At 37.4% G+C, this 27710-nt stretch overlaps 2 protein-coding genes and 1 non-coding gene across 4 annotated transcripts; 2 read left to right on the forward strand and 1 right to left on the reverse strand.

Moving 5' to 3' along the window:
* Positions 1-108: 108 nt before the first annotated feature.
* LOC132203019 (vacuolar protein sorting-associated protein 53 homolog) lies at positions 109-4327 on the forward strand. The gene is made up of 15 exons (XM_059630444.1): positions 109-379; positions 501-686; positions 745-959; positions 1014-1134; positions 1193-1338; positions 1399-1614; positions 1669-1801; positions 1857-2035; positions 2089-2334; positions 2388-2675; positions 2743-2821; positions 2881-3029; positions 3084-3262; positions 3315-3448; positions 3503-4327. The coding sequence occupies exons 1-15, from the start codon at positions 281-283 to the stop codon at positions 3710-3712; spliced, it is 2580 nt and encodes an 859-aa protein (XP_059486427.1). The 5' UTR covers positions 109-280; the 3' UTR covers positions 3713-4327.
* A 264-nt stretch (positions 4328-4591) lies between these two features.
* Positions 4592-4663, reverse strand: Trnap-cgg (transfer RNA proline (anticodon CGG)). The gene has a single exon. It is a non-coding gene; the product is annotated as a tRNA-Pro (tRNA).
* Positions 4664-5479: 816 nt separating this feature from the next.
* On the forward strand, positions 5480-12395 carry LOC132202681 (uncharacterized). Of its 2 annotated transcripts, XM_059629756.1 has the most exons (8): positions 5480-5670; positions 5734-7071; positions 10085-10289; positions 10344-10733; positions 10842-11046; positions 11099-11270; positions 11332-11536; positions 11729-12395. In XM_059629756.1, exons 2-8 carry the CDS (start codon positions 5787-5789, stop codon positions 12237-12239), a joined length of 2973 nt encoding a protein of 990 aa, XP_059485739.1. In that variant the 5' UTR covers positions 5480-5670; positions 5734-5786; the 3' UTR covers positions 12240-12395. The 2 variants fall into 2 exon arrangements, with proteins under 2 accessions (XP_059485739.1, XP_059485748.1); XM_059629765.1 differs by lacking the exon at positions 5480-5670 and having other exon boundaries at positions 5718-7071.
* The last annotated feature ends 15315 nt before the right edge of the window (positions 12396-27710 follow it).

Raw genomic sequence — 27710 nt, forward strand, 5'->3', positions numbered from 1 at the left:
TTTTCCAACTTCAAGTGCAAAAAAGCGAAGCCCCCCTACACCCTCCGCGTTCTTCGATTCCACTACTGTTGGTAGAGTTGGCTGCCCTACAATCCCTACATAAACAGTTCCGCCCACCTCTGGTCTGGACCCCTTCACGTCACTCAGAAAATCTCACTTTTGCAAAGTTCAAGTTGAATTGTTTTTGCTGTCTGATCTCTCACCAAGAACATTTTATTTCTTTAAATTAAAGATTATGCGGTGACTGTTTTTGCATAGATTTAGTATTAAAAGCCTCAAAATGGAACGAGAGGAAGATTATTTTGAGGACATCGAAAGTGCACTGGGAGCAACGTCAATAATTGATTTTCCTGCTGAAGTTCAACGAGCGATAGAACAGGTAAGATTACTGACATTTATTCAAGATTCAACATTTTAAACGATTAATATCCCGGCATTTTGACATAATTTTCATAAATATTTGCCTTTACTTTGAAAGTAATAAATTCATAAAAATCCAGGTTTTGCCCTGCGAGGACCCCTTGGCAAAATCTGACTTTGATGCGGTGGCCTACATTAACACCTTGTTCCCAACCGAGCAATCCCTGGCCAATTTAGATGAGGTCGTCGCACGGATGGAGCAAAAGATTCTGAGCATTGATGAAGATATTAGAACTGTTGTTCGCAACCAGAGTCGAGTCGGAAAGGTTTTTTTTATTAATTTTTTTGTTCATATTTTTATGGAAAAAAAATCCTTGCACTCAGGATGGAAAAGCAGCTTTAGCTGACGCTCAGAAAGTTATCGAGCACTTATTTGTGCAAGTCAGGGATATAAAAATGAAGGCCGAGCAGTCGGAGGCAGCAGTGCAGCAAATTACACGAGATATCAAACAACTGGACTGTGCAAAGCGAAATTTGACGTCTGCCATCACTGCCCTGAATCACCTACACATGCTGGCGCAAGGGGTTGAAAGTTTAAGGTAGTAAATTAAATAAATCAATAAATCATTTAAGTTGAGCTTAAATTTTTTCAGACTACTGATTGATAAACGAAAGTACGGTGATATTGTGATGCCTCTGCAAGGGGTGCAGCAAGTGATGGAGCACTTCAAGGACTTCACTGACATTCCTCAGATTAGAGACATGGCCGCTGAGGTATAATTTCTATAATATACTAATCACTGGAAATTTATTTTATTAAAACAATTGCCAGGTTCAAGAAATTCACATTCGTTTAGAGAAGCAAATTGTGTCGGATTTCCACGAAGCATTTGAAGGGCCGAACGCAAAACATTTCACCCCAAACAGGCAGCTTGCTGAGGCTTGTCTTGTTGTTTCTGTGCTTGATCCAAGAGTCAAGTAATGAGTTTAATTTTTATTTGCATCTTAATACTGATTAAATTTTAAAATTTTCGTCAGAGAGGGATTGCTGCACTGGTTGTCCGACTTGCAACTGGCCGAGTACAAGCACCTTTTCCACGAAAATCAGGACTCTGCCTGGCTAGATAATATTGAAAGAAGATACAGCTGGCTCAAGAAGCACCTAATGGAGTTTGAGGACAAATTTGGCCCAATGTTTCCTCCGACGTGGGAGATCTCTGAAAGAATTTCAGTTCGGTTCTGCGAGGTCACTCGGTAAAATTTGATTACATACTTAGAAAATCAGAAAATTTAATGATTATTTTAAAGGGTTCAGCTGTCTAATGTAATGAGTCGAAGAAAACATGAGATTGACGTGAAGCTGCTCTTGTTTGCCATTCAACGAACGACAGCATTTGAGAATCTGTTAGCCAAGCGCTTTGTCGGAATGACTATTCAAAAAGCAAGTCCACTTATAACATTTCATAAACAAAGTAAGCTTATCAGGAAAATTATAGTCTGGCAACAACAATCCATTTGAACAAGACGATCAGCAAGGTTTGAATCCTTTTGAAGAGGACGTGGCGGCAGGCGGAGAGCTCGAAGCCATAAAGGCCAAATCAGCAGCCAATTTTAACGGATTGATTGGGCAGTGCTTCATCCCTTATCTGAATGTCTACATTGACAGCATTGACAGGTAAATCCTTAGCCTAGTTTTCAGTGAAAATTACAATAATTAATTCCTCTCAGAAATCTTGCTGACCTGATGGATCAATTTGTACAAGAGTTGAAGATTTCCGCTCCTCCTGTCATAACAGAAGGCGGAGCTGGCTGCGCGATTTTGCCAAGTTGCGCTGATCTTTTTGTCTTTTACAAAAAGTGTTTGCTGCAGTGCACTCAACTGAGCAATGAACAGCCAATGGTTGACTTGGCAAAGTTATTTCAAAAGTACCTTCGAGAATACGCAATTCGTATCTTGCAGAATGGCTTGCCAAAGTAAGTTTGTAGGGCCAGATAATTTGTAAATTTTAATTCTTCAATTATTTTAGACTTTGTACAACCAGCAGTTCGTTGAGCAGCATGACCAATTTGACTCGAGATCTGCGAGACTTGTCGTCAGCAGCAGGGATTATCCAGAATTTTAGTATGTTGTTGAAAGAAGGGGATCAAGTGACACGATACACCAAAGAGGAGCAAGCAAAAGTGTGCAGCATCCTGACCACTGCCGAGTACTGCCTGGACACAACCCAGCAGTTGGAGGAGAAGCTGAAAGAGAGAGTCGATCCTCGTTTGGTAGCACAGATCAAATTTTCTGCCGAACAGGATATTTTCCACAAGTAATGATAATTTCGGATAATTTAATATGATTAAAAAAGTATATGATTGCATTTTTTTTTATCACAGCGTTATTTCAAACTGCATCCAGTTACTAGTGCAAGACTTGGAAATTGCCTGCGAACCAGCATTCACTGCAATGAGCAAAGTATTAATTTTCAGTTCAATGTGAATATGTGTAAATTAATCTTTAATTTTTTTTTTCAGATCCAGTGGAACAGCATTGAAAGTGTTGGTGATCAAAGTGGATACGTCACAGCAATCACGGGTCACCTCAAATCAACCATTCCGATCATTAGGGACAACTTTGCTTCGTCAAGAAAATATTTCACACAATTTTGCATCAAATTTATCAAGCAAGTTTAGAAAAGCTTAAAAAATATACCACAATGGTTAATTTTAAATTTTAGTTCATTCATTCCGAAGCTTATCCAGAACATCTGCAAATGCCGGCCATTGTCAACAGTGGGCGCAGAGCAGTTGCTTTTGGACACTCATATGTTCAAGACTGTTTTGCTGGATCTCCCTTCTCTCGGCTCTGCTGTCAACAGAAAACCTCCTACGGCATTTACAAAGATTGTCGTCAAAGGTAAAAAGAACTAAAAATAAATTTAAAAAAGCTAATAATGGTATTTAATTAGGTATGACCAGAGCGGAAATGATTTTAAAAGTAGTGATGGCTCCCTGTGACCCACCAGCAGCATTTGTGGAGCAATACATTAAACTCCTGCCACAGTCGGACACAACTGAATTCCAGAAAGTCTTGGACATGAAGGTAAAAACAATCAATGTGTTAAGTTTTAAAGAAACTAATATATTGAAAAAATAGGGACTGAGACGACAGGATCAGACAGCAATGTTGGAGCTCTTTCGACAAAATCTTCAGAAGATCCAAGACTTATACCAAGATGCACCAAGAGACGAGCAGCGAGACTTTACGGTAGCCGACTCAAAACCTACATTGTCAATGGTAACTAGTCCTGAGCACGAGTCTTCAAGAATCAAGAAACTGGAAAAGTTGATCAAGAAGAGGTTGTAAAAAATTATTCAGTTACAAAATTTTCAGTTCAATTCATGAGTCTTCCTACTGGTCTTAAAATGAACCCATGATTTAAAGTCCAATTGATTGTTTTACACGGAAAAAAATTTTTAATTGAAAAAAATTCTTATCTAATTAGATTTTCTACGAAATTATATAGCGGATGTTTTAAGAATCTTGGTGTTAAATATTTAAATTGTTATTTGTATGTGCATATTTTGAAAAAGAAGTTTCTGCAATACTACTGCCAAATTTAGATCAATATGGAATTAATTAAAACAATAAGCACATATTGAGTATGTGGATGCCTAAATATTTGCATTAATTAGCATTTGCCTAGATATTTGTATTCCAAATATGTACAATTCCTGAAAACTTATTCTCCTATTATATCCAGGGGTTGGTTAAACTAAAAACTCTCAAATTAATATCCGATAAATGAGAACCGTTGAATGTCCTTGAAACCTTTAAAGCTCATGTAATTCTTGTAATGGAGATTGTTTCGCAACAATTAATTGCGAGTAAATTCTTAAGAAATTTAATATTTCAATGTTAATTGATCATTCTTTGTCTGCGCTGTCCATGAGTAAAAAAAATGAAATTATAATGTGTCATGGAAAATTCTTCGTTTTAATTATTACATTAATTGCAGATTATGTATTATATTAATAGTGATTAATATGCGTGTAAGATAAGTTGGAGTAGAGGAAGCAACATTATTTAATCTATTCAATCATAATGTTTCCAATGCTTATTTGAGAATAAGCAATTAATGAAGATTTATATTTTGTCCATTACATTTCCCGATTCTCTCATAACTTGTAAAATGCGAATCAGATTAATTGATTTTTAAAAAGTAATTGGGAATAAAAAGAGGATGGGCCTGTCCGGGATTTGAACCCGGGACCTCTCGCACCCGAAGCGAGAATCATACCCCTAGACCAACAGGCCTTGGTGACGTGAGAGCGACTAAGGTCTATAATTATAGTGTCTTATCATGGTCAGCCTTAGTTTTTCACAAATTCTAGAAGTTATGTGGTTTTTTGGAAGAAAATACTCTTCTTGTCTCAAATAGTTTTGTACACGCCAATTTAAAATACCAATGTGGCCATGATTCAATCATATTTACCACCGTTCATAACCAGCATTGTGCACAAGTGTGCATTGCGTTATGTTGGCTTCACTTGTTACTTTTACTCGACTTCTGATTGCCGGTCGTTCAGCAAAACGCAAACAAACTCTTTGCACCCGCTCAAACTTTATTAAACAAGCATATTTACAATTATAATCTGAAATATTTAGCTAACTTCTCAGTGCTGAGGGATTACAATCGACCCTTTGCTTGCAATCAGTCGTAAATATTCATGATCGTCCATCTCAAAACATCTTCCGCATTGCACCAATTTCAATAACGTCGAAGGTTCCCCAGCTGCCAAAATCGAAAAATTATCCAGATTATTATTCTCTGGAGAGGATAATATCCGGATAAAAGTCAGTTTTGGCAACTGGGGTTACAGCCAGCGGTCTTTTGATGGTTCTGCTTGAAAATTTGGTCCAATCGTCTCGCAATCAGGCAAGTTGTTACCCACAAAATGTGATATCAATACACTTCTGATTTAAAATTGCAATAATTTGCCTCTCGCACTCTCTTGTGAATGTGAAGTGCGTGTATCTCTCATTCCTGCTATTATCAATTTGGCTCACGATTCGGCGACAGCCCAGCGCATTATCTATGATTTATTCCAGAGATAAGAGAACAGCAGTCTTTTGAACGTAATCTGGAATTTTACATATATAAGCGCTCATAGTCTATATTTATATATGATTTTGTATATCAAGCAGCTAGCTGATTTCATTTCATGATTCACACACCTGCTGCCGCCGAGACCAGAGCAAAATTAGAGATAATTATTGAGCAACGTCCTCCAAAAACTTGATTCAAATTTTATTTTAAAGATGTACGAATGTTTTTTCATTTTTTATTTTATCCTTTGAAAATATTGATTCTAAACTTGTGTTAGGGTTTAGGAGGGTCGTGTGTCTAATTTCGCCTTTTTTCCCTGAGTTGAAGGCCATGGCATCTGCACATGTGCCGTGGAGGTCACCACAAGGGTACGCTGCCCAGCCACCCATAAATTGTGGCCCTTCTTACGGACATACAGAAAATAGAGCAAAATTCCATCATCCAGCATGGCCCGAAGGAACTCCACCCACCCCCGGACAGGAGATGGCGCCAAACCCTCTGCAAAATGGAAACAATGGACCAGTTCTCAACTCAGGAGGTTTTGGACAGACTTATGCAGGAGGTCCGGCTCCTCCGGGAGCTGTAGTAACGTTGGAGGAAATCATTCAGCGTGTTTTCCAGCATGTCACGCTGCAATTCTCAAATCAGCTCAAAATTCAGAATGACCAACTTGGCGAAATGTTCAGTAAAACAGTATCTTTGATGCAGGAGGAATTCGAAAAGGAACGTTTGTCCTGGAAGGAGAGAGATGAGAAGCACGAGGCTAAGCTGAGGGAGCTTGAGCGGAAGGTCCTTTTCTACGAGAAGAATGCAGAAAATGAGTCGAGCGGTACAGATAACAGACGGAGGCAATTTCACGGCAGGTATCAGAGAGGTTATTATCCACCAATTGCTCCTCTGACAAAGGCTGATGACACACCCTGCGTGAACCAATACATCGATCGCTCTGCCCAACTCGATGAGGCCATGAAGAATGATGAGTCGCTCGCAGTGGAGGGAGCCAAGGTCAAGTTTGTTGAACATCAAGGGGTCAGTCTACTGGATGCCAAGCAAGAGATAAAGGCACACGCCATAGCCTCTGATCTCTGGACCAGCATGGGGGCTGCACAAGAGGTTACGGCGGCGGTGGGCAAACCAAAAGCGGAGCCGGGAAAGACTGAAATAGGCGGAATCATCAGAGAGAAGACTGAAAAGTACGGTACTGTGTTTCACGTGGTAACTAAAATGAGGTCCCCCCACAAGTTGCACAAAGCACCTGAGCCTTTCCTAAAGGGAGTGAAGACTGCATTTGCTAAGCTGGCCCAAGTCATTCGAGAGGAAGAGATTGACGAGATTGCAATGACCTACATGTGCAGTGGCATGGACAGGCTGCATCGCCTCTGGGTCTTGGACACTCTGTACGAAGAACTTCGAGATGTCCCTGTCACTGTTCATCTGTACAACAAGTATGTCTCCAAACGCTGGGGAAACTGTGGGAATTTGTTCAACCCAAAGGAGGCCGGAGAGGAAGAAGAAGAGACTGGAGGGAAGCCGGATGACGGAGAGCAGCTAAATGATGCCCCTAATTCGCAGACTGTTGCACCCAGGGAGAGAAGCAAGCGCAACTGTGGTGCTCGTGAGAAACTTTCTTTATAGATTTCCCTTGTCGAAACAGCGACGTGAGTAACTTAAAATTAGGGCTTTGGAATTGTGAAGGGCTTACGAAAGCATATGAATCTCCGATTGCAACAGAACTGCAAAATTATGATATTCTTCTTTTCACGGAAACATTTTTAAAGAAACCACTTCACATTCCTGGTTTTTATTCAAGGCAAGTTTTAGCTTCACAAAAGGAGGCAGGGCGACCGATGAGGGGAATTTCCGTGTATTTTAATTCTAGGTTAGGAAATTTACTAAATGTGAAATATTTGGAAAACTTCATAATTCTAAATTTTGATGACATTACAGTAGTAACATGCTATTTAAATCCGAAGATACGTTCTACAACAGTGACTAATGAACTTCTCTCAATCCTTAAATATGTTGAAAATTTTGAAAATTTCATTTTGGCTGGAGACTTTAATTGCCGACTGGATACTAAAAACAGAAAAATTGACTCGCTGCTTGATTTTGCTGAGGAAAACAGTCTGACAATAGTAAATGAATATCCATATAAAAGTACCTACGACTGTAGTAATGGTCATAGTGTGGTTGATTTAATCTTCAAAGGGCCAAAAATTTACACCGAAAATTTTAAAATTTGCCCAACCATAAGAAAACATAATTTTATTTCAATAGAATTTAATTTCACAAAACAAAAGAACAGAAATGGGGACATGTCTTTGAATAAGAAAAATTTTAAATTAGATGAAAACATACTTAAAGAGCTTATTGAGACTAAATATAAAAATATTCTAAGAACAAATCTGGAAAAGGGGGACGTTGAAGAGTTTTATAAAAATATGATAAATATTATGAAAGAGGCCGACATTCCTCGTAGGCAAACTGAACGGATTAGTCAACCGTGGTTTGATTCTGAATGCTACGAATTAAAACAGAAATTGAACGAATGGAGAGAGTGCTTGGAAGTGGCTGAAAGTTTAAATGTAACTAGTATAATCAAGATTCTATTACCGCACTATACCGCAATAAAAAGAAATTACAAAAATGTGTGTGAAATGAAGAAGAACGCTTTTGTGCAAATGAAGGAGTTGGACATTTTAAAAGAGGCGGAGCAGAATAAGTGCTATAAAATTCTCAAGTTGAGCAAAAGTTTTTACAATACAAACAATATAATGATGGATGAATGGGAGTGCAATTTTGAAAAAATTTTCAACGAGAAAAAATTGAGTGAAAATGAATCTTTAAATCTGAAAGAGATGATAGTAGATTACAGAAATGATATAAATTTTTCACCTATTATGGAAGAAGAAGTTTTGTTAGCATTAAAGAAAATGAAAAACGGGAAATCCCCTGGACCTGACAAAGTGAAGAATGAAAATATTAAACTACTTGTTGAATCCTTACTCCCCGAAATAACGCAATTTTTCACCAAATGCTTGGAGCTAGGAACATGTCCAGAGGAATGGAGGCAGTCAAATCTAAAACTCTTGTATAAGGGAAAAGGGGACGCGGAAAATACAAATTCATATAGAGGAATATGTATTAGTTCGGCTTTTTACAATCTGTTAGATCGTGTACTGCATGCACGTATCTACTCATCTTTGATTCACGAGATTCCAGGCAATCAATATGGTTTTGTGAAAGGAAAATCCACTTTACAGGCAATTAAGTCCTTAGTTAATAACATTCAAGAGACAGTTTATAAGAAGAAATCACCCTTATATGCCTTATTTTTGGATGTAAGTAAAGCTTTTGACTCAATAGATAGGGCGTTTATTTTTAAGAAGTTAATAGAAAGCAAGAAGCTAACGTTCACGGAGTTAAATTATTTAGCTCACAACTTAGACTTAAATTTCTTGAGAATAGTAGATGGAGTAACAGTATCAAAACTTATTACACAATCAAATGGGGTAAGACAGGGGGGATGCACGTCCCCATTTCTGTTCAATTACTCTTTAGCTGATATAAATAATATTCTACGAGATTTGCCAAACGTGAAAGCCATTTATTATGCAGATGATATTGTTTTAACCTCAGAAAAATTAAGTGACTTGAAAATTGCTTTAGCCAGAATGAAAGAATTTTTGTTAAAACGCAGTTTGAAACTTAACTTGGAAAAGTGCAAATTCATGAAATTTAGAAATAAGGGTCTAGGAAAATATGCATTAAGTGACCGCCTAGATTTAGGTGGAATTGAAATAGAGAGAGTTGCTGAGTTTACATATTTAGGAGTTACTTTTCAACCATCAGGAATCTCTTTTGGAAAGCACATTGAAAAAAGAACAAGAGCTGCATTGCTGGCCACTTATAATATACGAGAACTAAAACAATTATCCATTGAAACAGCACACAAGCTATTTGATCTAAAAATTTCCCCAATTGCGTCCTACGGCATTGAAGAAATATGGCCTTTCCTAACAAAGACTGATTTTGAAAATCTTGAAAAAGTCAAAACAAGATATTTAAAAAGAGTTTTAGGACTGTCCAAGTATATTAGATCTAGATTTGTGTATGAATTAGTTGACACTGATCTCTTTGTATCGGACTTACAGGTAAAATATTCTCTAACTGAAACTGAAGCATTCCAGAAATTTTGTGTGTCTAAATATTTAAACAAACTTGAGATATGTGATGAGTTCTACGAGACAGAAACTATGAAGAATAAAAATTGGCAATGTGCAATGTTCAGTGATCGCCAAGTGTTTACGAGATTTGCCTGTCACGGGTACCACTATTTATTTTGTAAGAATAAAAATTTTCATTCTCAAGCGACAATAGATTGTGAATGCAAGCACTGCGGTAAGAAATGTTCACAATATCATATTCTTGAATGTAATGAACGAAAACTAAGCCTAAGAGAGGCTGCAAAAATCAAAATTAACTAATTTTGTACTTTGTAATAATTATCGAAACAAGCTTAATTGTAAAATTAATTTTAGGAAGACAAATTAGCTTTAGACACCCGTTGTACACCTAGTTGTGTTCAATAAATACTCTATCTATCTAAACTTGTGTTGTTCTTCTAGGGCTGGACAATATGACAGTGTTACCTGGAGACACTACTGGGGACCCTCCACCAGTGCCATTCAAACGCAAACGCCTCTGCCTGAGCCTGAACAGTGATAGAGTTCGAAGTCCTAAACCCTCACCGGTAGCATCAAATCTCTCAGCCATGGATGCACTGGTCAATATACCAGCCCTCACTGCCGGGGGCAAGCTGAGTCTGAACAAGTTAGTCCCCAATATGATATTTTTTTTTGCAAATTAAAACATGTCTCACTTTAGGAATGAAAATCTTGATAACAAGTATTCCTCATCAACCTCGAGCGACTTCATACAATCTTCAGTCAGCAGCTCGAGCAATGCTTTGACCCCTAGTCGAAAGGTCAAGGCGTCTCCGATTGCAACCTTGAACAATATGGGCAACACGTGCTACCTGAACAGTGTGCTCTACACACTGAGGTTCACGCCTAACTTTTTGCACAACATGCACCACGTTTCGAAGGAGCTCGGCCAGCAAAGTGTGGCAGATGACGATATTCTAAACCGAACAGAAAAGGTTCACGCTGCTTACTTGAGGCTGCACGAGCTTTTCACCACGCTCAAAGGCAACGAGGACAGCAAAAACAAAATGCAGCAACCGTTTTCTCCCAGCATGTTCCTCTCCTCATTCAGGTGAGAATTCTGCAAAACGAATCAACGCCAAAAGTCAATCGTTTTCACCAATAATTTTTATAAATTAAAGCGACAATGATGAATATATTGATAAAATTTTCTATTTAGAGATTTGTACCCAACGTTTGAAAGCAACCAACAACACGACGCCCATGAGTTGTTTGTCTGCTTGTTCGACATTATTCGAGACGCTTCTGCAAAACTCCTTGAGAAAAAACCTGAAGAAAAAAAGCTTCCAGCGACGCCGAGTCCCAAACCTCAGAACAAACTCTCGGCCTGGAGTAAAAAGAAAAAGACGAAGGTCAAGCTAGAGGTGCGTGAATTGATCAGGATAATAATTATGGTAAATAAATAAATTTCGAAAGGTGAAAGAGGAAACCCCAGCACAGGAAGTAGCCAAGCCGAAGCTCGATTTGGACTTTGTCAAGCAACTCGAAGGGACTACGGTGCTTAGAACAATTTGCTTGGAATGCGAGGGCTCCACTGAACGAAAGGAGAAGTTTTTGGATATTTGTGTCCCTATGTCTGACCTTGACGGTAATATATTAAAACTGATTGAAGGGAATTTTTTTTAAATTTCTAACGTATTATGCAACAGGTCAGAGCAACGACAATGCTGACGCTAAAGAAAATCCGAGCAAGCTGTATCGCTCTTTACTACTGAGCAGCGAAAACATCAATGGCCAGAACAAATACTGGTGTGAAGTGTGCAAGCACCACAACGAAGTCCGCAGGTGTACAAGCTATGAGCTGTTGCCGAACTTGATGGTCTTACAGATCAAAAGATTTTCAACTGATTCCAGGTATAACACAAATTGTGTCTAAAATATTAAATAAGTTACATAAAAGTTGAGTGAAACCCGAGAAGAAGTATTATTTTTTCAGCTTTTTTTTACTAAAATTTGGAGAATATATAGTGCACTTAGTTTAAAAATTCCTGTAAATAAATTTTTATAATGGAATTATTTTTTAATGACGGTAAATTTAATTTCCAGCTCCGTTTTCTCTTCTAAGAAGATGCTGGACTTCATGCCCACCCCGTTGATCCTTGACTGCTTCTGCGAGTCATGCCCCAGCGAGAACCCTAACCCAGAGCATGCTTTCCAGCTGTATGCTGTGATCATGCATTTGGGCAGCACCATGGCCTCTGGCCACTACGTGGCATATGTCCGTGCCGAAGTCAAGCAAAATTACTCCCAGTGCCAACCGCCCACCATGCAACCACCTCCAATCAATGCTCCTGCGAGTGGCATTCGCAAATTCCTGCGGAAACCGGACAAAAGCAGTTCTTCTCCGAGTGGCGCATGCCCTGCTGCAGATTGTTGCGGAGCCAAATTCACGCTGCCCGATGAAATCGCTGCCGAGGCCAAGTGGCTCGAGTGTGATGACGATCATGTGCATGTGCTGACCGAATCCGAGTTTGACGAACTGCTGCAGCCCCCTAAATCTAAGACTCTCTCACCATACATTTTATTTTACGCCAGGAAGAACTTGGGTTTTAATTAAATGATTGTTTGGTTTTGGGCTGTGGTTCCCATTAGTTATGTTTTACCTTTTTATATTTCAACCTTGTTTATTGTACAGTTTGTTTATCAAGAATTTATTTTTGACCTGCGTAATAAATAAAAAATAATCAAGATACACAAAAGAACTTATGATTATTTGAAATTTTTCTCACAATAAATTGAATTAAATAATTAAGCATTCGAACGTCTCTAACCCTTTTCTGCTGCGTAATGTAATAATCCCCATAGTCTTGCTATATTTTATGCAAAAAAAATTGAATGAATTTTTTAACAGATGTCACCAAACTTTATATTACATACTTTTTTCAAGACTGCAAAATGTTGAAGATAGAGGGTAAATTAATTTACGATTGAAAATAATAATTATAGTGGTGAATATATTATTTCAAAAAATAAAACTTATTATTTTTAAAAAAATAATTTTATATATATATAAATATAAACTTAGGTATTTAAATGACTATATAATTTTAATTATATTTAAATCTTATTATTATTTTTAATATCAATTTAATTTTATATATTTCGAGAAGTTATTGGTATAATTTTTTATTTTGCTAAATTTTTTAATCATTAACACATTTTATTATTATTTAAATTTAAGCCATTAACACAATAAATAATACATCTTTTCTAACAATTAAACAAGTTTAAATAGCTGTTCAATTGCAATGGGCCATAACCCATATCACATTTAATTGAGGAACTGATGCCTAATCATTCTATAAAATAAATCTATTTAAAATGCAACCCACGCGTCGCAATTAGGGTGGCGATACAGCAGGGTGCGTGCGGTTGAGTGTTTAGTGAAGCGATACGGCGGGCGATGAGGTAAGAGGTGATGATTATTGTCGAATGCCGTGGCCACCGTAACGCCCTAATGACAAACAGAAATAAGAAAAGCATTCAGGCTCCCTCGAGAAAGCGCGTATAGCGGGGGAGGTTCATCATTAAGGGTGTGTTTTTTGTTGCCGCTTGACCACCTTTGAGCTGCCGTAATATCAAACATCTGTTTCCTTCCCACACATCCCTCATGGACTCGTGCTGCGCCAAATTTTTGTTCACGCTGGTCAGCAAAAAATAAAACCACCCCTTGAAGAAATGGGGTGCCACCTTGCGTGTGACTTGCCCAACCGAGAGCCAAGGGTTGCTTTCACTCTGCGCGCTCACGACGGGGAGAAATTGGCCGTTTCCAACGCGCGCGCCGCAAAACGAGAAAGAAGCAGACACGCTGTATATATTTTCATCCCCTGCTGCTGCACGGGGTGTTGTATTGTGTTGGTCGACTGCGCGCCGCTTTTGCTCTGGTTCTTGATTAATGTTACCTAATTTCGCTCATGATTTATTAGGGGGTAACCCCGCGTGCACTTTCTTTATTTATTCGACAGACAGCAAACGGGAAATTCTTTGACTTTCCATTCTGCCAATCTGTGGATAATATACTGTAACTATACTGAATTTCTATCTAGAGATTTTCTTAAGAAAATATTTATTAATGCCCCTCTAGAATATAAAATGGAAAAATCTATTATTAGGATATAATTAACAGTTTTTCAAAGTATCTAAAAATATAATATAATAAACAATTTTCATAAAGATATAATTTTTAATCTAAAATATTTTTTTGTTTATTATTTTTTAATTTTCATATTATAGTTGAAAGAAAAAGAACAGTTTATTCTTCAGCTTAGAATTTTGCATAAGTTTATTTAAAATTTCTAAAATAAAGTTAAAAAGTAACATGCTACATTAATGACATATACCATCATCCATTGTTTAATTTAATTTGCATCTATAAAATCTCTCTGTGTCACTGAATTGATTAACAAAAGTGGGAATTCAAATATTCACACGGTTCAGTTGGTTATTCTTGATTTTTCTGTTTGGTTCATTAGAGACGCATAATAAGACTTTTTAACCAGCCGCCACCCGCCCACTTATGCGTGTTAAGACTTTTTTAATCAAAAGATGATTCAATTAAAATAGCAATTCACTGTTTCCCCTTATCTTCTATTCATTTGTGTTGTGTTCATTGTGTCGGACCAAAATGGAAAAACTACTGGAAATGAAATTTTCACTCCTCATCCTTTTCGCAGCTGCACAAAGTCTTGTAACTAACCTTGTAAGCCATATAATTTATTTGTATAATTTCTGAGTCGCTTCAAAAGATTATAAAGGCGTTTAACTATGATTCGTTGCCTACATTGGCCTCTCAGTCAGTTTCAGAACTGAATAATGAGACTTTATGACCGCTCGATTTGAAGCGAGTCGGTTTCACGGATGATAATTTTAACTTTATATAATTATTGAAAACATTCTATCAAAATTTAATAATTCTAATTCATGGTGATTTGAATCTAAAATCAGCTTTTCCTCGATGGGTTTTGTGAGTTGTTTATTGTTAAAAAACAATATCTTGCTCAGCATGTTTTGGCTGCGGGCTGCAGCCATAATTCATAATCTGTGAAATCATTTTCACAAGAAAACGTACAAAAATCAATCTTTAATTTTTTTTTTCAAATCAACAATTTTTTGTGAAAAGATCTTTAAAGCTCTAATTTTATAATAAAAATTTTTTGACAATAAAGGCTGATTTTTTTTACCAAATTAATTTTTTTGGTAAGAATATTGAAACCCGTCCCCAAAAACTAAGCACCCACACGTATATCAGCTTCGACGCGAACAAAATGTAAAAAGTATGCAGACAGTAGTGGCGACAAATGACTTCAAAGTATTTCCTTAAAAATATCTTTATACCTGGAAAACCAAACACAAACAAAGCCGATTTAAATTCAAATCACCATGAATCAACCAAAATTCAACAATTCTCCATTTCCACGCCCAAAATATGCAAAGTAAGACTTTTTCAACCACACCAAGCAAAAAATTAATGATAATTTTAATTTTTTGTAATCAATAAGTGAAAAGAAAAGGAGCTGCAGAGGAGTCAACTGTTGTATTTCAGAGTATGTACTTAAGTGTTTCGTGTGAATACACAACAATTATTATATTAATCATTCAAATTATTCTGATCTCACAATCGCAATTATAGAAAATATCCCAATACATAATAACTTGAAGATAACACGCTATAAACAGACTCACATTTTTCTCTGTATTTCACAATTTATTATTGGTTGCGTATTGTTTATTCCTTATTGGTTTAAATGCTATGCTTGTGATTTGCCTAGTAATTTACTTACTGCATTTACATATATGTCACAAATGTGTTTATTACATAATAAAATAATGTCTCATTTTTCCAATCGCAATCATGTTTTTAAACTCAAGAAAATATTTCAAAAGCACATGTGCGTGGTTGGATTTAATTTGAAATGTGTTATACCTTGGAGCACTTTGCCTTGCTTACTAAGATTAGAGCACTGGTTATATTTAATTATAAAACAATTATCTATTGTCATAAAATTTATGTTGCTTTAAATTTCAGAGCAGGAAACATTATCCGTCCGGTGCAACCCCATTCAAATCGATTGATGAGGCTTCCAACGCTCCAGAAAACAATCCGAATCTCAACCCTGAAACCCAAGACATTACTCAGGTACCTGCAGGCTCATCAAACGGAGGTGATGAGGAAAGAAATCCTCACCCATGGCGTAGTCAGCAACTTGCCTTCTTATTCAGTAATAGCTGATTTTATTATTGCTTATTCTAAAAGAAAAATGAAATATAATTTATTTCAGGTATTCTCTTGCCGCAACTTTTGCTGCTGCTGATCTTTATTGCAATCATGACAATCATGCATCTGATGCATCATATCATCTTCTGGCTGTATTTGAGCGCATCCTACTTTTCATCGGACTAATTATTTGCTAAAATGGCCGTCTTTACGGCCTTTAAGGCCCAAAGAACACACAAGTGTAATCGCCAACCTGATTTTGCGGCCACTACTTATTATAACAGTAAGACATATTATAGGAATTGAAATAGTCATTTTAGTCACTTGACAAATTTACAAGTCATATGTAATCATAAAATTTATGGTGATTTGAATTTAAAATCCTTGATGGGTTTTTGTGAGTTGTTTATTGTTTCAGAAATAAAACAATATCCTACTCTGCATGTTTCGGCTGCGGGCTGCAGCCATAATTCATAAGCTGCGAAAACATTTTGACAAAAATTAGTACAAAAATAATCTTTTTTCAAAAATTATTTTCTTGTCAATTTCAACCCTCGATCGTGAAATTCTACCATAAAATTTATGATCTATCTAGTTCCAGTTCATTAATAATTCTGCGTTTATTATTATTATTTTTTATTTATCCAATTGTTACACTATTTGTTTACATTTAATTGTTAAAAACAATTTGTTTGAGAAAAAGAATAAGGCATAGTTGAACCAATAGCAAGAATTTTGCTAAAATTCCCAGATAAAATCCGCCGCATTTTAGTTAATGACTTAAGTTTTTCTTCGCTTGTTTGTTCACTTTATCTATTAACATGACGTTATATATCATATTTTTAAAATTTGTATCTGCATTTGCGTGTGCACAGCAATGAATTTATTTTATGTTTAGGACAGCATAATTTTTTTCTCATCTAATTATCATGTTTGGCGCTGCCACCAACACCAGACATGACTCATTGTCAGACTTAAAATTCTTGTGTACACACGCTCGCGCTGAATGACTTGCTCATGAGCTTGGATCTGCTTTTAATTATTCATTTTTTAACCTATTTATCTCATTATTCATTATCACAATCAACTGATAATTTTTATTACATTTTTAAACTCAGAGCACAATTATGGAGCCATAAATTTATAATAAGCTGATCCGATTAAGATAAAATTATTTAAAACAAAATTTTAAAAATATGCTTTATAACAATGTTTTTGACGTTCCTTTGTATTGAGTGAGAACATACTTTTTGCATAGACTGGAAAAGATTTTTTATCTTTGAACGGAAAATTCTCAAGTCCAAGGCAGTATATTTACTAACAATAATTTATTGAATTATGTAATAAAAACCTGTTGTTTTAACCTTTTATAGAAGCCGAGTTTTTGATCAGTTAAGTTCCCTCAATAATTCAGGCCAAATTTGGAGTAAACTTAGAAATATGGGCTTGATAAAATCAAAACATAATCACGCAAGTCTCCCTGTTAGTCTAGATATTATGGTAGAAGAGCTGACGGTAGTGCGCGACCAAAGCCAGCTTGCTAAAATTGATAATAACTATGTAATTCCAGGTATAAAGAATAACGAACCATTTCACTTTTCTTATGCAAACCCTGTGGATATTAAAAAAGCAATTTTCAGCATTACTTCGGCAGCTGAGGGGCATGACAAAATTTGTATTAGCATGATAAAGAAAATTTGCTGTGTTCTGATGCCAACGCTCACTAATATTATTAATTCATCTCTACAGATGGCTGTATTTCCAAGTGCGTGGAAAAAAGTAATTCTAAGTCCAATCCCAAAGGTGCGCATCCCTTCCAAAGCAAGTGAATTTCGTCCAATAAGTCTCTTAAGCACAATATCGAAGGTTGTTGAAAAAATTGTGTTCAAACAAATTCAGGAATTCTTAAAAAATAATAATTATTTAGACGAGTTTCAATCTGCCTACAGAAAATTGTATAGCACGACTTCCGCTTTGCTGAAAATAGCCGAGGATATAAGGGCAGCGCTTTTTCGCAAAAAAGTTGTTTTAATGGTTTTTCTTGACTATTCTAAGGCTTTTGATACCGTTGATCATAAACTCTTACTGAGAAAACTTTCCCAGCTAAATTTTTCACCGCCTGTTTTGCAATGGTTTAATAATTATCTTTCTGACAGAAAGCAAGCAGTAAAAGGCAGCGATGGAAAATATTCCAAATGGGCTGAATTAAATTGTGGAGTGCCCCAGGGTTCAGTGCTTGGTCCACTTCTTTTTTCACTTTATATGATTGATATAAACAGAATTTTTAAGAGCAGGTGTAAATAGAAACCTTTGATGACCAGTTTGAAAAATTAACGACTGATGCTGAAAGGATTGACGCTCTTTGGGCTGAGAATAAGAAACTGGCCACTTGTATTTCCCAGCTATTTGAGAGAGTGACCGCGTTGGAAGAAAAAAAGCGAAGCAAAAATGCAATTATTTTCGGAATTCCATCCGAAGTAAATTTGAATGAGGCCGTTGATAATGTGCTGTTCGACCAATTGAGACTAACCAAAAAGTGTCCTCAAAACGAGATAATTAAGCATGCAACTCGTTTCGGCCGCGACGGCCCCAGTCGCCCAATTTTGGTTCGATTTAAGGATGAGGTAGATAAAGAGCAAGCAGTGCGCTTGGCACCTCGTCTTAAAGGCTCAGGTATATTTGTTTCGGAAGATCTGTCCCCAGCAAAGAGGCTCGAGAGACGCAAAATAGTCAAGGCATGCAAAGAGGCTGCGGAGAAGGGCATCGCAACGAGAGTGCAGCGGCAGGGTTTGAGTGTCAATGGACAAGTTGTGCCTCTTGAGGCACTGGACAGTGATGAGTGGATGGAAAAATTCCTGCCTCCAGAAGAGAGTAAGAGCAGCGTCCCGCAAAATTTGCCCATTTCGCCTCGTGCGGAGCTTATGATTAAGGTATCCACACCAATGGCCCCAGTTAAATCAAGGTCAATGTCAAACACAGAATTAACAGCTCGTAAATGGGGTAAAAGCATACAAGAAGTCAGAGAATGGAAAAGGGACCCTAGTATAAAACGTGTACTTGCTTTATCAACAGATGACTATAGCAGCAGTGGCAGCAGCGAAAGTGTTGGCAGCAACAGTGACTGATTGAGCGAGAATCATGCGAAGATAGTCTTTGATACGAACTTTCAAGATAATGTTGAAACCGATTAAGTGACAGCCGAAGTGTTGAATTCAAGTTAAATTTTGTTTTTCTGCCCAATCAATGTGTTTTTTCTGGTTTTTCAAGTGTTCAACTAATTTTTTGTAATCAATTGATAATGTAAGTTTCTCTCTCCAAGCTAATGGTTATTGTAAAACTTTCTTGATATGTCGAAGAATGGGGTATAGTTACCCTACTGAGACATCAATAAACACCTTTTGCAACTAAATATCATGTGTATGCGGACGATGTTCAGCTGTATATTGAATGTGGAGTGAAAGAACTAGCTGATGCAATAGGAATTATGAATTTAATTTTGCAGGATGTGGCAAAATGGTCCGAAAGGCTTAGATTAAAATTGAATGCAGCAAAAACTAAAGCTATGATAATTTCCTCTCCTCAAATGAATAAATTAATAAACTTTAATGTTCTTCCTCCGCTGGCAATTAACAATTCTAATATTGAATTTGTAGACACGTTTAAAAATTTAGGAGTTCATTTTGATAAAGAATTTCGATGGGATAAGCAGATTTCAACTGTTTGTCAGAAAATTTACAGCACTTTGAATAACCTGAATAAATTTCGCAATTTTACGCCTCAAAAGGTACGGCTACAGTTGCTAAAAAGTTTAATTCTCCCACATTTAGATTATTGCAGCATAGTTTACTGTGATGTGAGAAAGGAGCGTCTGAAACGACTTGATGTTGCATTAAATAATTGTTTAAGATGTCAAGTTTGGTGATCGAATTACACCCTTCTATGTGAAAGCAGGAATTCTCAGAGTTGAGGAGCGAATGCAGCTTAACATACTTCTTATGACACATAAAACTTTGCATGGAAATAGCCCACCCTATTTAAAAGAATTATTTTTATTGCGAGATGAGCATCATTCGAGAGCTGCTAGATCACACAAACTTTTTCTGCTGCCACCTTTTGACTGTGGTGATTTTTCTTTTAAAATGCAGAGCTATCATTTATGGAATGCGTTGCAGGCGAACTGGTGTCTGAATGAAAATATTAATGTCTTCAAAAATAATTTGATGCAATCTTACTTGAATAAATATAAATAATTACTGTGAGAAATTAATAATTATAAATGAAAATGAATAAGTTCAATAAGGAGGCCACCTTTCCTGACGAGTCGTAAAAGAAAAACAGTACAAGCTAGGCTATGTCTAAGATAAAAGACTAGTTTAAAATAAATAGCGACAAAGTGCTGACGACATGAACAAGTCTGTAATGATGGCAAAAAACAAAACAAACAAAAAGTAATATTTATAATAAACAATATCAATTTCAGGGCTATTTATTTTGTATGTTCTGTCTTTGTATTTTTTGATGTAATTTCTCTCTCTTGTAATCAATGCAATTTATAATATTGAATGTATGGATGATGTATTTGGGCAGAGAATGCCCGGTGGTACATTAATAAACACAATTGTAACTAATAAACCTGATATTATTGCTAGTTCTTGCGATTTGTAATGGATCAAAGATGATTATAATTCGACTCGCTCTCACAAGTATTTAAATTATTTGTTAAATCGCAAGGCAGCATTTAAGTCCAGAATATCAACTAGTATCTTTTCTGAATTGATCAAAATAAATAAACAGACTTTTTCTATTCAATGGAAAGTGATATTTTTCGGCCCATCGATCTCGGCGCGGACCTCTCAGCTCTTGAGGTGCCAAAGTTGCTTTAAAAAGCGAGAATTTTCCCTGAATGAGCTCTGGGTAGTTTGCTGGGTCTTGATATGCAAATCACCTCTGACGCAGCTTTGGGAGCGTCAGACTCGACCCTCTCTTACATACTGTAATCAAGCGTATTATTGTTCCACTTTTGATTCCACTAAAAGTTCGTTTCGCATCCACTCGTTCATTCATAAAAAAATATGACGATTTAGTTAAAACTTCAACGCTTGACCTTGCGACCTTCTACTTTTATATCAGCTCAATAAAGTGGAAAAACTTATTTGAAAAAATGATAGATTTATTTTGAGCTTTAAAATCTAATTTACGTGTTATTGAAATTTCCAAGCCTTCTCTCTATTTGACAATGAAGTAGGGAAAAGACGCCGGATACATCAGGCGCAAAATTGCGTCGGTGGCTGGCGGATGGACCGGCGTCCAGGGGCTTGATTTCACTCTCGGGCTGATCAAGAATTCAGGCGACTATTCAAATTGTCAGAGGCAGTGTCACCGCGGTCAAGGGATTTATTCTGACCGGGCCGAGCGGACCGAATATAAAATTTATAAGACGAGTGAGGAGCGCGCCGGCGTTTGACGGCTAAAGTGGACGTGGGGGTCGGTGTCGGTGTTTGACGATGCACCCGTGCTCAGAATACCCACAATGACCGCAATGATTCAATCAGAGAGCCCAGCAGGCCAGCACACGACAGAAAGAAAACGGCCCCATTTATTCCTGTTATGAAAATAGCGCGGGCTGATCCTCTGCCACCCTATGTGACCGGCGTCGGCAAAACGAACCTTCCTTCGGACCGACGTGCCCTCCTCGCAGAAAATGATTCTTTCGTGCCCGCCTGCTTACAAAACACACCATTCCGAGAGTGCTGCTGACGAGACACCGCCACACCAGAGAAAGCTGCTGCCCTAATAATAATTGTTTGCCCGGCCAATTTCCTTCCTCGCTGCGAAGGAGAACGAGTTGACCGTTTTTGCTGATTGAGCGAGACCAACGAGGCTAATTAGATTTTGCCACACATGGTGCGGTGATAGAAAGAGGATCTGTGACTTGCATTGCCTTCACTAATAGAATCCTAGCCAGTGTCCGTTTCAATTTTTAAAAGATAAAATTTATCCATTATAATCAATTATGTTTATTAAATGAATAAATAGTTGAACAGTTTTAATTTTTTTAATTTAGACGAAAACACAAATTATCAGTAATTTATATTTTCTTATTTTTATTTAAAAATTTATCTTTAGTTCTGATATAATTTTTGAAAGAAATTTTTTTATTGATTAAAAGCCTATTTGTACAAAATAGATAAGTTGTTTTTCACACTTTCTTTATTAAAGTTCATTTACTTTGGTAGTTGGAATTTTGCGGAATTTTGTTTGCCGTTTTAGTTGGTGCAAAAAATTAGCAACTGAAATTCAATAAAATTCTAGCGAATTGGAAAATTCAATTACGAAATATGTTTGGTAGCAAACTTGTGCCAGAACTTTTCGTCAAAACACACGGGCGTGTTTTGTATGTGCCAGCGTTTCCGGCGGATTTCGCGCGACGCCTCTCTCTGGAGCAATGGGGATAATTTCATTGCTCACAACTTTCGCGGGGAAAACACGAAAAATGCGTTTTCTCTCTCTCCCTCGCCCCTGTGGAGCGCGCACGGCGGCACTTTATTTTGCTTGTAAATTTTATTTCCTAATTTAAAAGCTGGCAGCTCATCCCAGCGGTCTAAGCAACAAGTTTGTCATCCCTGTCACTCCTCCTTTTTCGCTCACAGCACCCCGGTGTGTCGCGAGGGTGGTTGCTTTGCGGCTGCAAAATGCAGAGGCAACGAGAGCCCGCGGACAACTTTTCAACCCTCGTTATACCTGAGAGTTTAATAAACAAAATCTTCTTTCTTTAATCACAAGCCGGCGCCTGCGGCTCTTTAAAATTTCCTTGCACGGCGCTTGTCGCGAATGGGAAATTACGAGACGGCGACGAAAATTGCTGTGTCTTTAGCACTCGCCTCTGTAAACAGCATCAAGCAGAACGTAATCCTCCGAAATTTAATCGCTTTTCGAGGAAGCACAATTTTTTTTTTTTAAATTGTTAGTTATACTTGTCTCGTTGGAATGTAAAAACTGCATTCCTGGGGTTCACAATGGGATGGTTTGTTCTTGTTCTGAATTAAATGGCAGAAAAAAAATTGGCAAAAATTTCTCAAATGCTCCTTTTCTCACATTTAAAAACTTGCTATGATATCAAAATTAAAAAACTCCAAGTTTATTATATTTTTTTACAGAAAAAGAACTAGTGATAGGTGTTATTTTTTTTAAGTGAAATTTTACACCAAGGTTTACGGACTTTGGTTGTTGATAGGAAATTAAAAGAAAATTTACTTACTTTTTACCAATTAATTGTTAATATTTCACACTGTTATCACACTCCATGTCTGCTCTATCAAGCATCAACGTACAGGATTCTCACTTTTGAAACAAGAAGTTTATGCTCGCATATTGCCACTTGATGCCCTGTCTGACTCAGCAGCTCGGATCCCTATGATACAGCAAGCACCATCGGTGGTCAAGTTGAAAAGTGCAATTTTCTCCTCAACATTTTCATATAATCTGATATTTTGAATCAGAGTAACATGATTCGCAAAGACCCACTATTAGAATTTATGAGTGTATTTTTATTTTTAAATTAACGAAAAAAAAATTATACGGGAAAAATTGTCTCTGAAACATTTTTTTATACATCGTTTTGAACTTTAAACTAATTTTTTTTATTGCAGATTAAACAAATTTAACGTATTGTAGGTGCGAAATAATTTGCTTTGTTAAAAAATAAAAGTTTTCAAAAGAGACAGAAAGCACCACTTTTGCGAGATGAGAAATTCAAGAGATTTATTCCACTCTCAAAGAGCATCAAGAGCCCGAAACACAAGTGCAAAACGAGAAACAAAGTACCGACACAAGACAAGAGGGCCCGTATGAAGTGCTTGCAAAAAAATTTTGCGCCAGATAGGTGCGTCGCCGCAATGAACGCAGCAATTTGCCTGGTTCGCAACAATCTGTTAAGCCAAGCGATGGCTGCTCTCTGTCTGCCGCACCGCGAGCGGCTCATTTCAACGACAGAAAAAGGACAAAAAGCCTCCATACACTTGCACTTGTTATTGTACAATTTACCGCGGCAAAAAGCGTGGCAATCATAAAAAGCTTCCTCTTTTTTTTTTGAAGCGCGCTTATACACACATTTTTTCGTTGCTTCCAGGCACAAGCAGATACTTTTTATTATTCCTCTCGCTATTTATTTTTCCTCCCTGGTCTCTCTGTTTGTGAATACGAGCGCAAGCAGTACGAGTGTGTGAGTGAGTAGATATAGATAACACACCCCGCCCGCCGGTTATGTTCGCTAATATGCACGGGTGTGTGCGAGAGAGAGCTCGTTCTTTTTTTGTCTTTTCGCAGCCACCGCCGCCGCGTGCACAAATAAAAGTGCTGAAATGAAAGAGAGCTTTTTGCTTTGCATGCACGCAGTTTCTCATTGAGTGTGTTTGATTATAGCTTGGAGGAATCAGCTACTGAAATTGGTACTGTGAAAAAAAAATACTTTAAAAAACTCTTTCAAAGTTTGTATAATATTTAATTACAAATCTTATGGACATCCATTATAAAACGTAAGTGAAGTTGGCGATATCGCCAACAGTTTTTGGCATTTTTTTTAAAAGTGGGGAAGTTGGCGATATCGCCAACTTTTTTTATCTTAAAAAAGGGTTATAAAAGAATGCTGATTGCGTTCTAGGGGATGCATTTGGCTATTATAAGTAACCCGTTATGCATTAGACCTCTAAAAGTACATAAAATGTGGATTTTCGCGATTTACACCCTCAAGGCCGAATTCAGCCGCTTTCTAACCCACCCCGTTCGACACCCTTGACACCCTAACATAAGAAAACCACCCTTACATCGCGGCTGAACCCGGCCTTCTAATTTAATTATTCACCCGAAGGTATTTTAATGGTGCCGACTACAATGAAAAATCAGTTTTTCGCGATTTACACCCTCAAGGCCGGGTTCAGCCGCTTTCTAACCCACCCCAACTTACACCCTTGACACCCTTACATTAAAAAACAACCCTTACATCGCGGCTGAACCCGGCCTTCTAATTTAATTATTCACCCGAAGGTATTTTTATGGTGCCGACTACAGTGAAAAATCAGTTTTTCGCGATTTACACCCTCAAGGCCGGGTTCAGCCGCTTTCTAACCCACCCCAACTTACACCCTTGACACCCTTACATTAAAAAACAACCCTTACATCGCGGCTGAACCCGGCCTTCTAATTTATTTATTCACCTGAAGGTATTTTTATGGTGCCGACTACAGTGAAAAATCAGTTTTTCGCGATTTACACCCTCAAGGCCGGGTTCAGCCGCTTTCTAACTCACCCCGTTAAACACCCTTGACACCCTTACATAAGAAAACCACCCTTACATCGCGGCTGAACCCGGCCTTCTAATTTATTTATTCACCCGAAGGTATTTTTATGGTGCCGACTACAGTGAAAAATCAGTTTTTCGCGATTTACACCCTCAAGGCCGGGTTCAGCCGCTTTCTAACTCACCCCGTTCGACACCCTTGACACCCTTACATAAGAAAACCACCCTTACATCGCGGCTGAACCCGGCCTTCTAATTTAATTATTCACCCGAAGGTATTTTTATGGTGCCGACTACAGTGAAAAATCAGTTTTTCGCGATTTACACCCTCAAGGCCGGGTTCAGCCGCTTTCTAACCCACCCCAACTTACACCCTTGACACCCTTACATTAAAAAACAACCCTTACATCGCGGCTGAACCCGGCCTTCTAATTTAATTATTCACCCGAAGGTATTTTTATGGTGCCGACTACAGTGAAAAATCAGTTTTTCGCGATTTACACCCTCAAGGCCGGGTTCAGCCGCTTTCTAACCCCCCCCAACTTACACCCTTGACACCCTTACATTAAAAAACAACCCTTACATCGCGGCTGAACCCGGCCTTCTAATTTATTTATTCACCTGAAGGTATTTTTATGGTGCCGACTACAGTGAAAAATCAGTTTTTCGCGATTTACACCCTCAAGGCCGGGTTCAGCCGCTTTCTAACTCACCCCGTTCGACACCCTTGACACCCTTACATACGAAAACCACCCTTACATCGCGGCTGAACCCGGCCTTCTAATTTAATTATTCACCCGAAGGTATTTTTATGGTGCCGACTACAGTGAAAAATCAGTTTTTCGCGATTTACACCCTCAAGGCCGGGTTCAGCCGCTTTCTAACCCACCCCGATCGACACCCTTGACACCCTTACATAAGAAAACCACCCTTACATCGCGGCTGAACCCGGCCTTCTAATTTATTTATTCACCCGAAGGTATTTTTATGGTGCCGACTACAGTGAAAAATCAGTTTTTCGCGATTTACACCCTCAAGGCCGGGTTCAGCCGCTTTCTAACTCACCCCGTTCGACACCCTTGACACCCTTACATAAGAAAACCACCCTTACATCGCGGCTGAACCCGGCCTTCTAATTTAATTATTCACCCGGAAATATTTTTATGGTGCTGATGACACCTGAATATCGTTTTTTTTAATCAATTTTTTAAAAAAATTAGAGAATTAAATATTTAATTAACAATTAAATATTAGTTTTAAAAAAATTTCTACAAATTGCTGGCCGCTGTAAATTGATTATCCAACTTTGAATTTTGAATGACTTGAAAATTTCCAATCTTAATAAAAATAATTTAAAATCGAAAATTTTGACGAAGACTGTGTCTTATAAAATTTGACAAAGTAACAAGAAAATAATTTTTAACTTTACGGGGTTGACTATGTGCATTATCTTTCCGGACTGTAATTTTCATATCTGGATTTTTTTCTTAAAAATAATTCAATTGAAATGAAGATTTCAAGAAAATTTCTAATAATTAAAAATATGCATTACATTTTTTTTTTACATTATTCACTTCTGTAGCAATAGTTCCGAGCGACAACAGTAGTACTACGACGAAAGTGATTCCTGTGTGTGTTTGCTATGCGGTCAGAAAGGCACCCAGTACCACCTGGCATAAGCATGGTACTGAATGAGGATTTTTTTTAACTCTACCCAATTTTACAAATGTATATATGTGTTTCCTGCCCTGGACTTATTTTAAATTTTTTCATTATAAATTTCATAAAGTTTATTTTTTGATTAAAATACTAAATTTACTAATTTCTAAATTTATATCAAGAAAATGAAATTCTCAAAAGATAATTGAAGTGGAATATGTAAAAGTAATCAATTTTAAGAAACAACAATAAAAATTAAATGAATTGAAAAAAAGTGCTAAGATAATAAATCAAAATTCTGGAAAATGTGTGACGTAATAATTGTATTTCTTAAAAAAAATTCATGGGGTGTAATTTTTTTTCGTTATCCAGGAAATCAAAAAAAGAAAATAATTTTGATTTCAAACAGCTGATATGCTAGATGAGAAAAACACAGTAGAACAAGGCCGTGGGGGTGTAAATCGCGAAAAACTGATTTTTCAGTGTAGTCAGCACCATAAAATTACCTTCGGGTGAATAATTAAATTAGAAGGCCGGGTTCAGCCGCGATGTAAGGGAGGTTTTCTTATGTAAGGGTGTCAAGGGTGTCGATCGGGGTGGGTTAGAAAGCGGCTGAACCCGGCCTTGAGGGTGTAAATCGCGAAAAACTGATTTTTCACTGTAGTCGGCACCATAAAAATACCTTCGGGTGAATAATTAAATTAGAAGGCCGGGTTCAGCCGCGATGTAAGGGTGGTTTTCTTATGTAAAGGTGTCAAGGGTGTCGAACGGGGTGGGTTAGAAAGCGGCTGAACCCGGCCTTGAGGGTGTAAATCGCGAAAAACTGATTTTTCACTGTAGTCGGCACCATAAAAATACCT

Source organism: Neocloeon triangulifer, unplaced genomic scaffold, assembly GCF_031216515.1.
Source record: "Neocloeon triangulifer isolate White Clay Creek 2 clone unplaced genomic scaffold, ASM3121651v1 ptg000002l, whole genome shotgun sequence".
NCBI lineage: Eukaryota > Metazoa > Arthropoda > Insecta > Ephemeroptera > Baetidae > Neocloeon > Neocloeon triangulifer.